The sequence below is a fragment of the Ascidiella aspersa genome, chromosome 5, assembly GCF_963924565.1.
Source record: "Ascidiella aspersa chromosome 5, kaAscAspe10.2, whole genome shotgun sequence".
Classification (NCBI taxonomy): Eukaryota; Metazoa; Chordata; class Ascidiacea; order Phlebobranchia; family Ascidiidae; genus Ascidiella; species Ascidiella aspersa.
In genome coordinates, this window is record NC_139451.1 from 18,732,763 (window position 1) to 18,745,645 (window position 12,883).

The 12,883-nt window shown below is 38.1% G+C and overlaps 1 protein-coding gene across 1 annotated transcript in view; it reads right to left on the minus strand.

Moving 5' to 3' along the window:
* LOC146145214 (nuclear pore complex protein Nup205-like) overlaps positions 1 to 12,883 on the minus strand; it is a 33,096-nt gene that overhangs the window by 5,132 nt on the left and 15,081 nt on the right. The window contains exons 25-38 of the mRNA XM_083390785.1: positions 11,839 to 12,108; positions 10,952 to 11,062; positions 10,270 to 10,506; positions 9,332 to 9,483; positions 8,733 to 8,820; positions 7,130 to 7,256; positions 6,127 to 6,258; positions 5,684 to 5,804; positions 4,865 to 5,073; positions 4,437 to 4,529; positions 3,909 to 4,021; positions 3,450 to 3,584; positions 3,038 to 3,139; positions 2,570 to 2,717 (exon numbers count right to left, since the gene is read on the minus strand). Of these exons, the coding sequence (XP_083246911.1) occupies positions 2,570 to 2,717; positions 3,038 to 3,139; positions 3,450 to 3,584; positions 3,909 to 4,021; positions 4,437 to 4,529; positions 4,865 to 5,073; positions 5,684 to 5,804; positions 6,127 to 6,258; positions 7,130 to 7,256; positions 8,733 to 8,820; positions 9,332 to 9,483; positions 10,270 to 10,506; positions 10,952 to 11,062; positions 11,839 to 12,108 (2,038 nt within the window). The remainder of the gene's footprint in view (positions 1 to 2,569; positions 2,718 to 3,037; positions 3,140 to 3,449; positions 3,585 to 3,908; positions 4,022 to 4,436; positions 4,530 to 4,864; positions 5,074 to 5,683; positions 5,805 to 6,126; positions 6,259 to 7,129; positions 7,257 to 8,732; positions 8,821 to 9,331; positions 9,484 to 10,269; positions 10,507 to 10,951; positions 11,063 to 11,838; positions 12,109 to 12,883) is intronic.

Consider the following 12,883-nt stretch of genomic DNA (forward strand, 5'->3'; position numbering starts at 1 on the left):
TCTTGCGCAAACTTAAAACAAAACTCTTTCAATTTATTTGGGGCTCTAAATGGGAGAGGATAAAACGAACAAAATTATGCGCTAGCGTTGGTCAAGGTGGCGCTAACATGATCGATGTGGATACCTACATCCTCGAGCTGGGTATGAAATGGGTAACAAAACTACTCGATGACAGTTATAAGGCGCCTTGGAAAAAACTGGAAAGAAGTAGTATAGTATATGCAACAATGAAATAGAATGTTGGCTTCGCGGAAGCCAGTCTGCCCTCTCTCAAAAAGCACGAAAACTGATTCCTTTGCAAACTATCAGAAAAACAATAGCGGACTGCAAACAGTTGATTAACATAATGTTTACAAATCTAAGGAACGGCAGACCGTTCTGGATTAACGACAAGGTTCGATACCGTAAACAAACCTTTTTTATAAAGACTATAATTAATGCTGGCATATTGGATTACGCGCATCTTATCAACAATACAGGTCATTATATGTCTTACGATAACCTCGCCCAATATTACAGCTTTTCCACCAACAATAAGGATTATTTAGAACAGGGGTCGGCAACCTACGGCCCGCGGGCCGGAACCGTGTAATTCATCTGGCCCGCCGCCTCTTTGACAAATTAGACACGAGTCCATTTCACATACTTTTCGACTATTTTAAATACGAAATTGCGAAAAATTTTCGCGCTTTGCGCGAATAATTATTCTGCGTCCGGTTTGTTTACGTTTCATGCGCAGTGGTAGGCTGTCAAGTGCGACGCAAAAAACGGAAAGCGTATTCAAAAATATTGGACATATTTTTTCCACCAGTTTTTATTTTTTATTTTCGGCAATGTGATAAAAACTTGCAAGAAATTTACAAAAACACCGGACATCAAAAAAAATCGCGCTCGCTTCGCTCGCCAGGTGACCATTCACTTAAACCGCTTAACAAACACTAAGCTAGATTAACTTTAAGTGTTAACGCGTTCCCTCAAAGTAGTTTTATTACACTTTTCATAAGAAGTATGGATGACGACGTGTGAACTAGAATTTTAAACCAAACAAACGCTTTCTTTCGCGCTTTGCGTTAAGACTTTACGGCCTCTGTAAATGTAATTAAACACGTTTTTAAGTGCAAAAATATCCGAAGCCCGCCTAATTCACAGTTGTAATACCACAATTCTTAGTTATCATTTTGTGCGGCCCGCAGAGACCTTTCTTAGTTTGGTTTTGGCCCGCGACTAGAAAAAAGTTGCCGACTCCTGCTTTAGAACATCTAAAACTAATTTCGGCTATCCCTGGACAATGGGAGTTGAATGAACCTAGTAAAATATCCATTATTGACAACAAGTTGCAGACTTGAACCAAATTTCTCTTAAAACTTAATACAGTTAAATAAATTTATTCACATATTAAAGATGCTGGCTTGTCCCAACAGATCTTACAAGTTTTACCAAACCGAATCCCTTGGGACAAACTTTACCAAAAATTAACTACGACTGTACCGTGGAAAACAAACTTAGAAGTTTTCAGATAAAATTAAACCTTAGGGCCACCGTGACCAATGACGCCCTGTGCTCATTTGGAATTAAAGACTCAGATAAATGTGTTTTCTGCTGCGATGCATTAGAAACTGTAGCGCACGTGTTTTTTATTTTTACCAAACCAGTAACTTTCTGGGAAGAAGTATAACTGCCTGGATCTCGGCAAAACTTCTGATTGATTTACGCCCTAACCCTGTTCATATGTTGTTTGGTATTGTGGCAAATCAATCTGAAACCCTTTTGAATTGTTTGTTGTTGTGTGCGCGTTTTGTAATTTACCTATGTAAGTACGCCGAATCCGTTTCGAATTTTAATATGGTCCTAAATATGGTTAAATCGGTTCAAAAATCGGAACATCTTATCGCCATTCGGAGTTATAAAATTAACGACTTTCTTTGCAAGTGGACAGGGCTATTTTAAAGCTCACTACATGTTACCCCGAATCCCCAACTGTATTTTAATGCCTTCCTGCTAATTCGTCGCTTTCTGACATGTGTTTTATCTCGCCTTTTTGTTTTTTTTTCTTTCGCACTCGCTTTGTTGTGTCGCTATATAATAATAAAAATATCAACAAAATAAAAACATCTTCGTTTCGTATTGCAGGTGGCGAGAGACGTGCTTGCAATTTAGCGTGGTCCCGTACATGAAACTTAGGAAAATGCGCTGCTGATAAAAATCAATCACACATACTTCACCTTTTTGGTTTATTTTATTGCCTGAAGTTAACGATTGCACACTGAGCAGTTTCGACGCCCGTGTTTGCTTGGCGTCGTAAAAGTTGCTGGACGTTAATTGGCTGTGTCTGATTATTTTTTATGACGTCATACCGTCACTAGTTTATGGCGTCATAATTCATTAACGATAGACGGAAAACAGGGGAAAAGTTGTTCCTTAAGTTGAAAATTCGGGACCTCCCCCTTTTTGATTTTCTGGATACGCCCCTGCATGCAACAGCGGCTTCTTTATAGGACGATAGATGCAAGTCTGCTGCGTTTAAATTGGGTCTCACTAAAGATACACCGCACCGTGGTTTACCACTCACCTCCTCCATACGTGGGTTGATCAAGCGAATCCGACAGGTCGGGGGCAAAAAGTAGGACGGTTGAATCGCTCGAGTCGGCCGCGCGAAGAGCCACGGAGCGGCAGTAGCTCAGCACGTTGCCGCCTATCTCGTGTAGAGTTGATGTCACCTGGAGTCGTGACGCGTTATAAGCGATTGTTTGACAGTTTCACTTTATTTCTATCTTATACGGCAGTTACAGATTTCAGGCTATATTATCCGAGGTTACGTTTTTCTTATGATAACAAAGATTTTAGCAACGCCAAACATACAAAACGACAGAACGACATGAAAACAAAACATAAATTTAAAGAGCTTTTGTTTCCGATTTTCATTTGCTATTTACTTGAATAGCCTATTTTCCTGGTATTAAGAAGTAAGATTGATATACAAAAATACGAATAAGTACCACTATTAGTAACAATTTTGTGGAAACAATTAACGAGATACCTGTTCGAAGTCGCCCTGATTTTCTGACTGTTCGAATTTCGACTTGACGTCGGTGAAATGCAGGTCGGAAAAGAAGCGGGGCAGAATGGAAAGCAGCTGCCTCTGTAATTTGAAAGTAAAATGTGAACTACACGCTTTAACCGGTGGTTTTTGAAGTTTAAACGATTGGTACAAGAAATCAACAGGGTCATCAACCTTTTATCAATGATAAACGGCTACGAAAAGCTAGTCCAGTGGACATGTGAACAAAATAGTATAACAGGCGATAAAAGTTTTATTTTCTTAAGTTCTATCGTTTACCGCAGAATAACGAATTTTTGGTAATTTCTCGACGGTAATGTAGTACTTGTATATCGAAAACAGCGATATTCATGTTAAAAAGTGTACACAGGCCACAAATCGGGCAACCGACCTGGATCCTCAACAGATGGCCCTGGATTTCTACTAGTATCGCTTGAGGGACGGCACCGAAAACACTTGGGTCGCTGTAATCTTGAGCAGCGGTTTGCGATAGAATGCTGGTCACCAGATTGAGCTCATTCAACGCCTAAAAGAGATATTTTATGTTAAAAAATATTAGGAATGTGTTGTAAAATGTAACTATAGGGCAATTTCAAGCAATGATAATCTTCATCGGGAATCAATAATATCCAAAGTTGAAACTAGTACAGCCTTGTAAACCAGTAAGAAAAGGTAGAGCAAGCTCGAGCTCATTGAAGTACACTGTTTTTTTAACAAAGGATAAATAATTTTAACATACAAAATGACCGTTTTTTGACCAATGAGTGTACGTACAAAATTTTTCGTGCGTTTACGAATTATTGGTTAGTGACAACGGTTTTTGTTCAGACGTGTTTTTAAAATTAGCAACCTGAATATCGGTTGGAATGGAAGTGAAGCGAAGGGGCGAGTTTATGATTGCTTCTGTGTGCGACAACAGGAATTGTAGAACAAGGGCACTTGCTTCTGCGTGGTTCGATCCGCCTGAAAACACAGCAAAAGATCACGTCAATATGTTTTGGTAAGATAAAAAAAAATCTCATTAAATAGATAAGACGTTGTTTTTCAACAAATATAAGTTTATTATCCGAGAGATTTAAAAGATTCTTTTTATCCAATGATAATGTGACCAAATCTATGTATTGTCTGAGGTGGGTTTAATTGTTGACAAGTATATTATGGTAATGTGAGAAGGCTCGGGTTTTTTAAGCTTAAAATAAAAAAATGCTAAACGGAATTAAACACAATTTTCACGTAGTTCTTAGGCTTGATAGCTAACAAAAATCTATTTCGTAAGTTCTATTTATTTATGTAACCTATATTTTTTGATAAGGAAATCTTGAAAACATTTTAACAATTTTAATTGACGTCGACAAATTTAATCACAATATGAAATCACCAAGAGTTGCGAGAAGTCCAGCACAGAGCTGCAATGCAGGCAAGAGCAGTTGTCTGTAGCGGTTTACGATGGCCGGCAAAAACGTGCTGAAGTCTGAATGAAAAAAAGACTGTCGTATGTTTATGAGAAGAAAACTTTCCTCAACCAGTGGTGCATCTTGAGGTAAATATCGTTCTACAATACAAAGTATCACTAACTTTGCATAAAATACTATTTGCATAAAATTTATTTGTTTTACATTTATACCGTACCAAAAAACAAAACAGTAACGTACAGGGCGGAATAAATTCTACACTGGATAGGAGTTGAACGACTAATTTACAGCATTTACTTAACAGGGCGTTAGACCGAGAATTTGCAACCGCTTTTCCACAAATACCGCAAATGCGACACTTTTTAATTATTTGAACAATAACAATAATAATCACCTTCGTTCTCCGAATTTGGTCGCATGTCAAGAAAGGCACACTCGGACAGCCGCGCCACGACGCCACTGTCGATCACCGCTCGAGCGCCACCGTGCGACCGCACTAGCGAGCACAAGAGCGCCATCTTCTGTTCGTAGATGTAGACGACGCGCAGAGGTTCGGAGGCCGGGTTCAAATATTGCTGGAGGCTCTCGTCTTCCGCCGTGATACTGAAACAGAAAGAAAAGGCGACAAAGTTAGATACTGATTTACACAATCCCTTTTATTTAATTGAAATTTTAGCTCATCAATGTACAAATGGGGCCTAGCCCAGGCAGGAGTGAGTGAGGTGCCGAAGAACAAACCTTAGGTCACATCTTGAGAATTGCCCAATACTTAGAGCACCGCATGGAGTGCATGGTCTAAAGACTTTGGACGACCAAGCAATAAACTGGCTGGTTAACATCTGCCCCAAAATCTAGCCCGGAATATTGGAAAATCTGGGCTCACTCGAAACAACAAAATTTAATTGAGCAATTATCGTGGGTGTTTACTGCTTATAGGTATGACACTCCTTTTAGTTATTTTAACCGAAGGACACAACTGTTTTAAATTGCAAGAACCTAAATGATTTTTACAATGTTTGGTAGCAAAATATTTTTTATAAAATAAATAAAAAAACAAATTCTAAAATCAATATTGCAGAAATTCTGTGACGAAAAAACGGTAAACCTTTATTAGAATTGGTTGAGTAGAAATGTGCTTTTTTACACAATAGGTAACCAGGAAAAATATTTTGTTTTGCAAAAAAAAACTATAAGTGCGTTTAAAAAAACTTACCTGTGCGATATGTGTGCGAGCGAGCCGTTCGTGGTCATGTGTTGCAGCCAGGTCTGCTGCGAGTCTATCTGCGTGATCGAGTCCAGGCACGCGAGCGCAAGTACGCGACATACGTTCTGGCCTAAAAATTGTAATCGTTATCGATACAGCATTACGGCCACAGTGTGCACACCGCTTTGATGAAGCTTGTCGGATCACCATTTTCTACTTTTTCACGCGTTCGTTTTCTAGCCATATTGTTTTTTCTGATACCGGTTGTAAATTAGAGTGATCTGTCCAATTGTTATTTTGATATCGTACTACAAGAATAGGTAACACCACGTAGCTTAAAATAACATGGCAAGAAAACACATTTTACAATAGAAAAAAAAAATGAGAAACCTACAAAAGCAATAGAAACGCAGTCTTTTCTTGCTATTCGGTTGAAAAAAATAAAAATTTACCATTACAAGCGTCCTTGCAAATGAGATTCATAAATGAGTCGCCGTAGTCCTTGATGAGCTTCAGGTTTTCTCTGTTGATCTTTGCGTAAGCGTCTTCGAACGAGGCCAATACTCCGACTGTCTCACGTCGACCTGAAAAAGACGTTAGTTAAAAATGTACTAAGCATGCATATATATTTCTCTATACACTTTCCCCGCTAACAGCCTAGTGAAATAGACGGATCGAATACTAGTTAGGAATATTATTTAACACTATTCGTTACTTTGCACTTCAATCTTAAACCTGAGGTTAAGTCAAAGCAATCATGATCGTTTTTATTTTTAATTCAAGTTAACAAAATGGTTAAAACAACAGAGACTATATTTACCGAGCTATTAAGCTATATGTTTGACTTTACCAACCTGGTGAAATATTTTGGTTGAATCGCATTACAAAACGGAAGACAACATAAATTAAGAAAATACCAACTTAGAACCGGAAAAGTCGCGACCACCTCGTATTTTGAAATTTCATCATTTCACGATAAAACTGGTATGGGTATAAAACCCAGCTATAAAATTACAAATTTTGGCAATTCTTTTATGGTTTGGAAAATTGTTTCCGCTCTTCCTAAGCAGTAATTAAACAATTTTATCGATCTTAACTTACTGTACATACACAGCAAAATTTCCAATAAGCCTATTTCTAACTGTCAGAAAATGGATCAATATATTGTCAGAATGCGAACGGAACTTTGCTCAATACAATTTATATACAAATACACCTACATATAATATATATATATATATTGGTGTTAGGTCAGGTGAACGTGGTGGCCATTCAATGCTACCTCATCTTCAAAGCCAACGCTGTGAAATAACTGTAAGCCTACTTTTGGCCCACCCTGAATATCGGTGTATTGTTATATATATATATATATATAATTAATTTAATTAATTAATTATTTATATATATCATTAAAGTGAAATTTATAATTATAATTGTCTATACGTTTTACGTTACCTTTCGTGCGCGTTTTAGGGCGTCGGCAAAGCTGCATGTAGTAGAGCAAGGCAGCGTAAAGATGTGTGCGCACCTTTTCGGATATTCCGGACTGGAGCAGCCACTCAACTATGCCCCGGACCACAACCTGAAAGACAAATTTCGTTTACGTTGCATTAACAAAAAATAAACGGATCCCAATAAACAGTATTTGTTTGAAATATAAACGCGAAAAGTTTGAAATGGTTATTTTAATTCAGTGGTTTTCAACCTGGGGGTCGCGGTGGGTCGTTTGCCTTTTCTCCGGGGGTCGCGAAGACGACAATAAAATACCAATCACTATTACGATAATGCCAATAATTAACATGAAAAATATCTGTAATGATATGAGTGAATGTTGTTGACAGAAAATGTTCAAACAGTTGAATAAAAGTCACCTGTTCAAACAGGATGCAGCCAGGAAGCAATTTGCGAAATTGACTATGACTTTAACAGTGTAGGCTTACTATTTAGTTCCCGGTATCAATCACAAGAACAGTACACACTTTTACGTTTAATAAAGAACTTGTACACACCAGTCCTCGAAATTTGTCAAACAACTAAGCGAAAACTCTAACCTGTATTTCAATTTGCAAAGTTGACTATGACTTTAACAGTGTAGGCTTACTATATAGTCCCCGGTATCAATCACAGGAACAGTACACACTTTTACGTTTAATAAAGAACTTGTACACACCAGTCCTCGAAATTTGTCAAACAACTAAGCGAAAACTCTAACCTGTAATTCAATTTGCAATTACTGATATTGCGCTATGTTTTTTCTTGGATTAAATAAAGACAGAAATCACAAGCTAAACAGGTGTTTACCGTACTGCAAAATAACTATTAACAGTGGTGACAATAACTAGTTATTACATCACAATAACGATTATTATCAAGATAAACATTTGGGTATGATGTCACAAGTAAAGCCAGATCTAAGGTGTCCTCTGGCAACAACAGCGCCACGCATAGACAAGCTTGTCGTCAAGCTGCAACACCAGCCATATCACTAATGTTGGTGATGAATTTAATAAATTTAACAGAGTGCAGGTATTATAATTTATGTTATTTTAATCATGTGTTTTGTGATGTTGCGCATATATAAGTGTATTACATAGGTCCGAATCAAAATTTTTGGAAGTGGGTCGTTAGTTACATTGGGTTGTTAAAATGGGTCGCTGTATGAAAAAAGTTGAAAACCACTGTTTTAATTGGTCAAAAGTTAAATATACCAAGCACAGATGCGGTTTGTTATTATTCAATATTCCGAGTACTGAAAAGGTGTAGCAACCTTGCTGTAATCATTCCCCGTATTTTGTGTTGATTTCTCCAAATTTTGTTTCTATCAAAAATACGGAACTGAGAAAAAGTATTTTAACATCAATTTTTCCGCGTTTAAGGTACGCAAAAACTTTTGTAGAAATCTGATATTTTGCACTAACTGCAAAACGCCTTAAAAAGTACACTCAATGCCTTTTAGGATATTTTAGCCACATAGTCGACCCAGAATTATCATATCGTGTATTCTGTCAACTATTTTTTTTTTGGGGGGGGGGGATAAATAGGTTGAAAAGCAGTTTACCTGGAGCGGAGCGACGTCATTTAAATCGACCTCTGTTTCATTCTCGGCGCTAAGAATTTCGGCCAACTGTGGGGTTTCCAACAAGGCACTGTGGAGAAAAAAAGTTAGTGGGTAAAATGCTAGCGCAAGTGTAATGGTGCTTTGGACGGGCTTGAAAAGCTCTTATGCAAGATTTATCTATAATGTTAAAAAACAAATAAGCATTCTGGAAAATCGACTGAAGATTCTGGGTGCTACAAATACGAGGTTGGGTGGGCATAGTTACGAATTATCAACGCATGTCATAGAATTAAGACCTTTAAATTAAAGCATCGTCATCTCTTTAAACCAGTGGTTCCCAAACTTTTTGGCTTTTAACAGAATAACAATGGAGTAATTTTACAATCGCCCTTGACACACGACAAACTATATGTAAATATCTCAAAATTATTAATTTGTATGAAAAGTGCGTATTTAAGTCTAAAATGCTTACGTGTATGCCCACTTGTAATACAAATACTTTTTTTTCCGAAAAGTTTCGCGGCACACTTGACAGTCTCTCCAGGCACACTAGTGTACCGCGGCACATAGTTGGCGAATTACTGCTTTAAACCCATTACCCAGCGGTGATGGTTGACTTTTGGTTGGTGAAGCATGCCCGGATCTGCATCACCAACGTCAAGATGGCGCTGGCAACTGGTGACGTCAACTCCTGCACCGCGTCACTATGACGTACTTTGCCGATGATGTGGTTTGTGATCTCAAACATAATCTGTAGTCGAAATAACATACGTCGACAAATATTCCTTTTGTCTCAAGGTTTTAGGAAAACATGTTTGCTTTTTAGCCAATATATTTATTCTATTTTTTGTTATTAGACTGTTTAATCGACGACATTTTCCTGTTGTAACATAATATAATTGGTTAACACTCAACATTAATTAGTGAAACAAACCAATACTGTTTTTGTCATTAATAAATGCATTAAAACATTTTCTTTTAATAAAATTTTGTTCCACGTTGGTTTATATTTAATATAATTGCTTACGACTCGACTCAATTAGTCAAACAAAACTATACATTTTTTGTCGTTAATGAATACATTAAGAGATTTTCTTAAAATGTTGTTCCACGTTGTTTTTTTATTTTGCCCCTGAAGACCATGGAACACAGTGAGCGGAAAGTGCGTTTTTTTTAAATGTTAGCATGCATCAAACAGCCTTTATCGGTCTAGCAAACAGGCCGCTCCACGACCGCCACACCTGCTGCCTGGTTTGTCGTTATTAAACGTATTAAACGGCATTTTTCTAAAATTAAGTTCCACGTTGGTTTTTATTATAATATAATTGCTTAGGACTCGGACTTAATTAGTCAAACAAAACTATACATTTTTTATCGGTGTTAAATGTTTTAAAAGAGATTTTTCTAAAATTTTTCTCAAAGTTGGTTTATATTTCGCACTGGGTGACTACTGGACTAACGAACGTACGGGAAGTTTGATTTTTAAACGTACAGCCTTTATTGATCTAGGAAACAGGCCGCTTCAAAATCGCCTCACCTGCTGTCTGGACGCGTTCGGGTAGAGCTCCACCGGACAAGCGGTGAGCGACACTTCGAGCGCTTGTCTCCAAGCGCACAGGAACGAAAGCTTGGCGTGGATGCTCTCACGAGTTCGGTTGCGCTCTACCGCCGCGTGGAGGATCCTCTGTACGTCCTGATTTGCCAACTGCCGCCGGCTGACGTCATCGGCGCCGCTCAGAGTGCTCAGCGAGGCCTTGAGCAGCTTGTGGAGAGCCTGGCGAAAAGAGAGTTTAATTAGAGCTTTATTGCTCCCAAACAATTCTCTAAAAATAAGAGCCTTATTGCTGCCAAACATTCCCTGAAAGCTTTTTAAAGAAAATCGAATAACATGTGTTTGTGATTGGAGCCACACTTCTATGTTGTAGTCAGACACCACAGAAAGCCTATACGCGAGGGTAGGACTACTTTTTGTTTTATCAATTGTTACTTTAATCTCTACGTCGAACGACATTACCTATGTTTTCTGGACTTTTAAAAAGCAGTTTACTTCCGAAAAACGTGATACCCCTAATTTCAAAACTTAAAATAGTGTTACGATCCCAATGTATCTATGGCAAATATACTCTTCTTTGCCTATTAAAATGACTACACTTGTAGACTCCTCTAATTGCAAACTATAATATTCAAAGGATTTTACACAAGCTACTACAATAGCATACCTTTACATCGCAGTATTCGACGCCGTGTTCGTTGGTGGTTTCGCACGACTGGATCGCTTGCTCGACGACAGTGGGCACAAACTGTTCCAAAACCAATCTTTCGGGAAAGGTCTGTATGTATGTGTGGCACGAGTTAAATGAGAGCACTTTGGTTCGATTAGCGCAGGAAATGCGGCTTGCGTAAAAAAATTGGGAAAGGTTTTAACTAAAATGCACTGCAGTAGTCTTTCTGTGGACTGCTTTTAACACAGCGCAGCAGTTCGACACCGGAACGTTTTAAAAATTCGAAAAAAATGCTAAATGTATATTTTTTGGGGCCAAAGCCAAGTAACTTCCGTTTTTAATGTACGTTTTTAAAGCATTTACGTAAAGGGCCGAATACTTTATCGATGTAAAGTGATCAGAAACTGAATTAAAAAATACGTTGACTGACAAGAGCTGAAATTAAATTCAATCACGAAATAATGAAAACTAATGGATCCGACTGAGGTCTTTATCAATGTACAGGAATTTATTAATAACAGAAAAGGTTTACACTGTAAATGGATTCATATCTTAATTCGAATGAAAACAAAACAATGTTATTGAAACAGAAACAGCATCAGTGTAATGTACGTTAAACATCATCGCCAAACACTCTTAAAAGTGTAACTCACAATATGAGCTCCTACCGCGACAAGGTAGTAACACCAACTGCCGCAAGGACAACTACAATGTCAAGGCACCATGTGCTCAGTGACCTTTGACCGTTTGACCGCAAGTAATAGAATGCTTACACAAATAAATAGGTCATAAAGCACTTATATCAAAATACGCTTTAGCAAGCTCGCTCTTAATCTTAGCAGTTTCTATTGCCGACAATTCGCGACAAGGCTACAGCGACAAACCTGCGAAAAGTCGAGCACGTCCAGGATTCTTAAGACCTTCATCGACTCAGTGGTGCCCCCACGTGGCGATGCGCTCGTCGTCGAGAAGTTGGCGACTCCGGTGACGTCAAGGAACGTGGTGGAGGCGCTGGTGCCTGCTCCGAACATGGCGCGTGACGACGAAAGGTCGCCCAGGTCAAAGGTCTGGCCAAAGAGCTTGCTGGAGTTGAAAGGTCGTGCGCCTTGCTGATGCTGAGCCCCTGGATTTTTGCTGCTCACGTCGAAAAGCAACTGCGATGAATTGAAAAAACTTCCTTATAAGCATACTACGTCACTGCGAGGCTTCTCCTACTGTTACGTGTTAAGTAACATCAATATACAAAATCATTTGCCTTTATATGCCAATTGGGATTCTAATAATCCTATAAATTGTGCTAATTTCTTTTAAAATAGGGTTTAAGAAAGCCATCTAAGTTGTCATATCTCGAGTAATAGAATGAACTATTTTTGTGATTTTTTGTGACGATCGATACCTTTTTGTGACGATCGATACCTAATTTATCATTGAGAAGTGTATTTCAATGTTTTTTAAATTAAAACCCAGTGTTTTAAAGTCAACCGCGAAAAGAAATCCGAGTGAGCCAAAAGCCGAAAACCGTAATAATGCTAATCCGGTAATAAACGTAATAGACTGCGTTAAAGATTATATATATATTGTGTTATGTTTTTCGATACTGTCGATGATTTTAGTAGCGAAATATATTTACTATATAACATCCAAACAAAGTGATATTCAGTTTACTAAGTTCTGTACTTAGATTAATCTTTATCATTGTTGTGCTACCATAACCGTATGTTTTCCACCATACGGGCAGTTTTTCTTTTATTTGTTAGAAAATTCTGATTAATAGACGGGGTTATCCTAAACTATAGCAGTGGTATGCAACATGTTACGAATAATTTAATTGCACCGAATCTTCTAGTTTGGTGACTATCAGCCAACATGGTAGCCAGCAGTCTGTCATACTATTTCCAGCCATGTGACATGAATTATTAGGCCCGACAA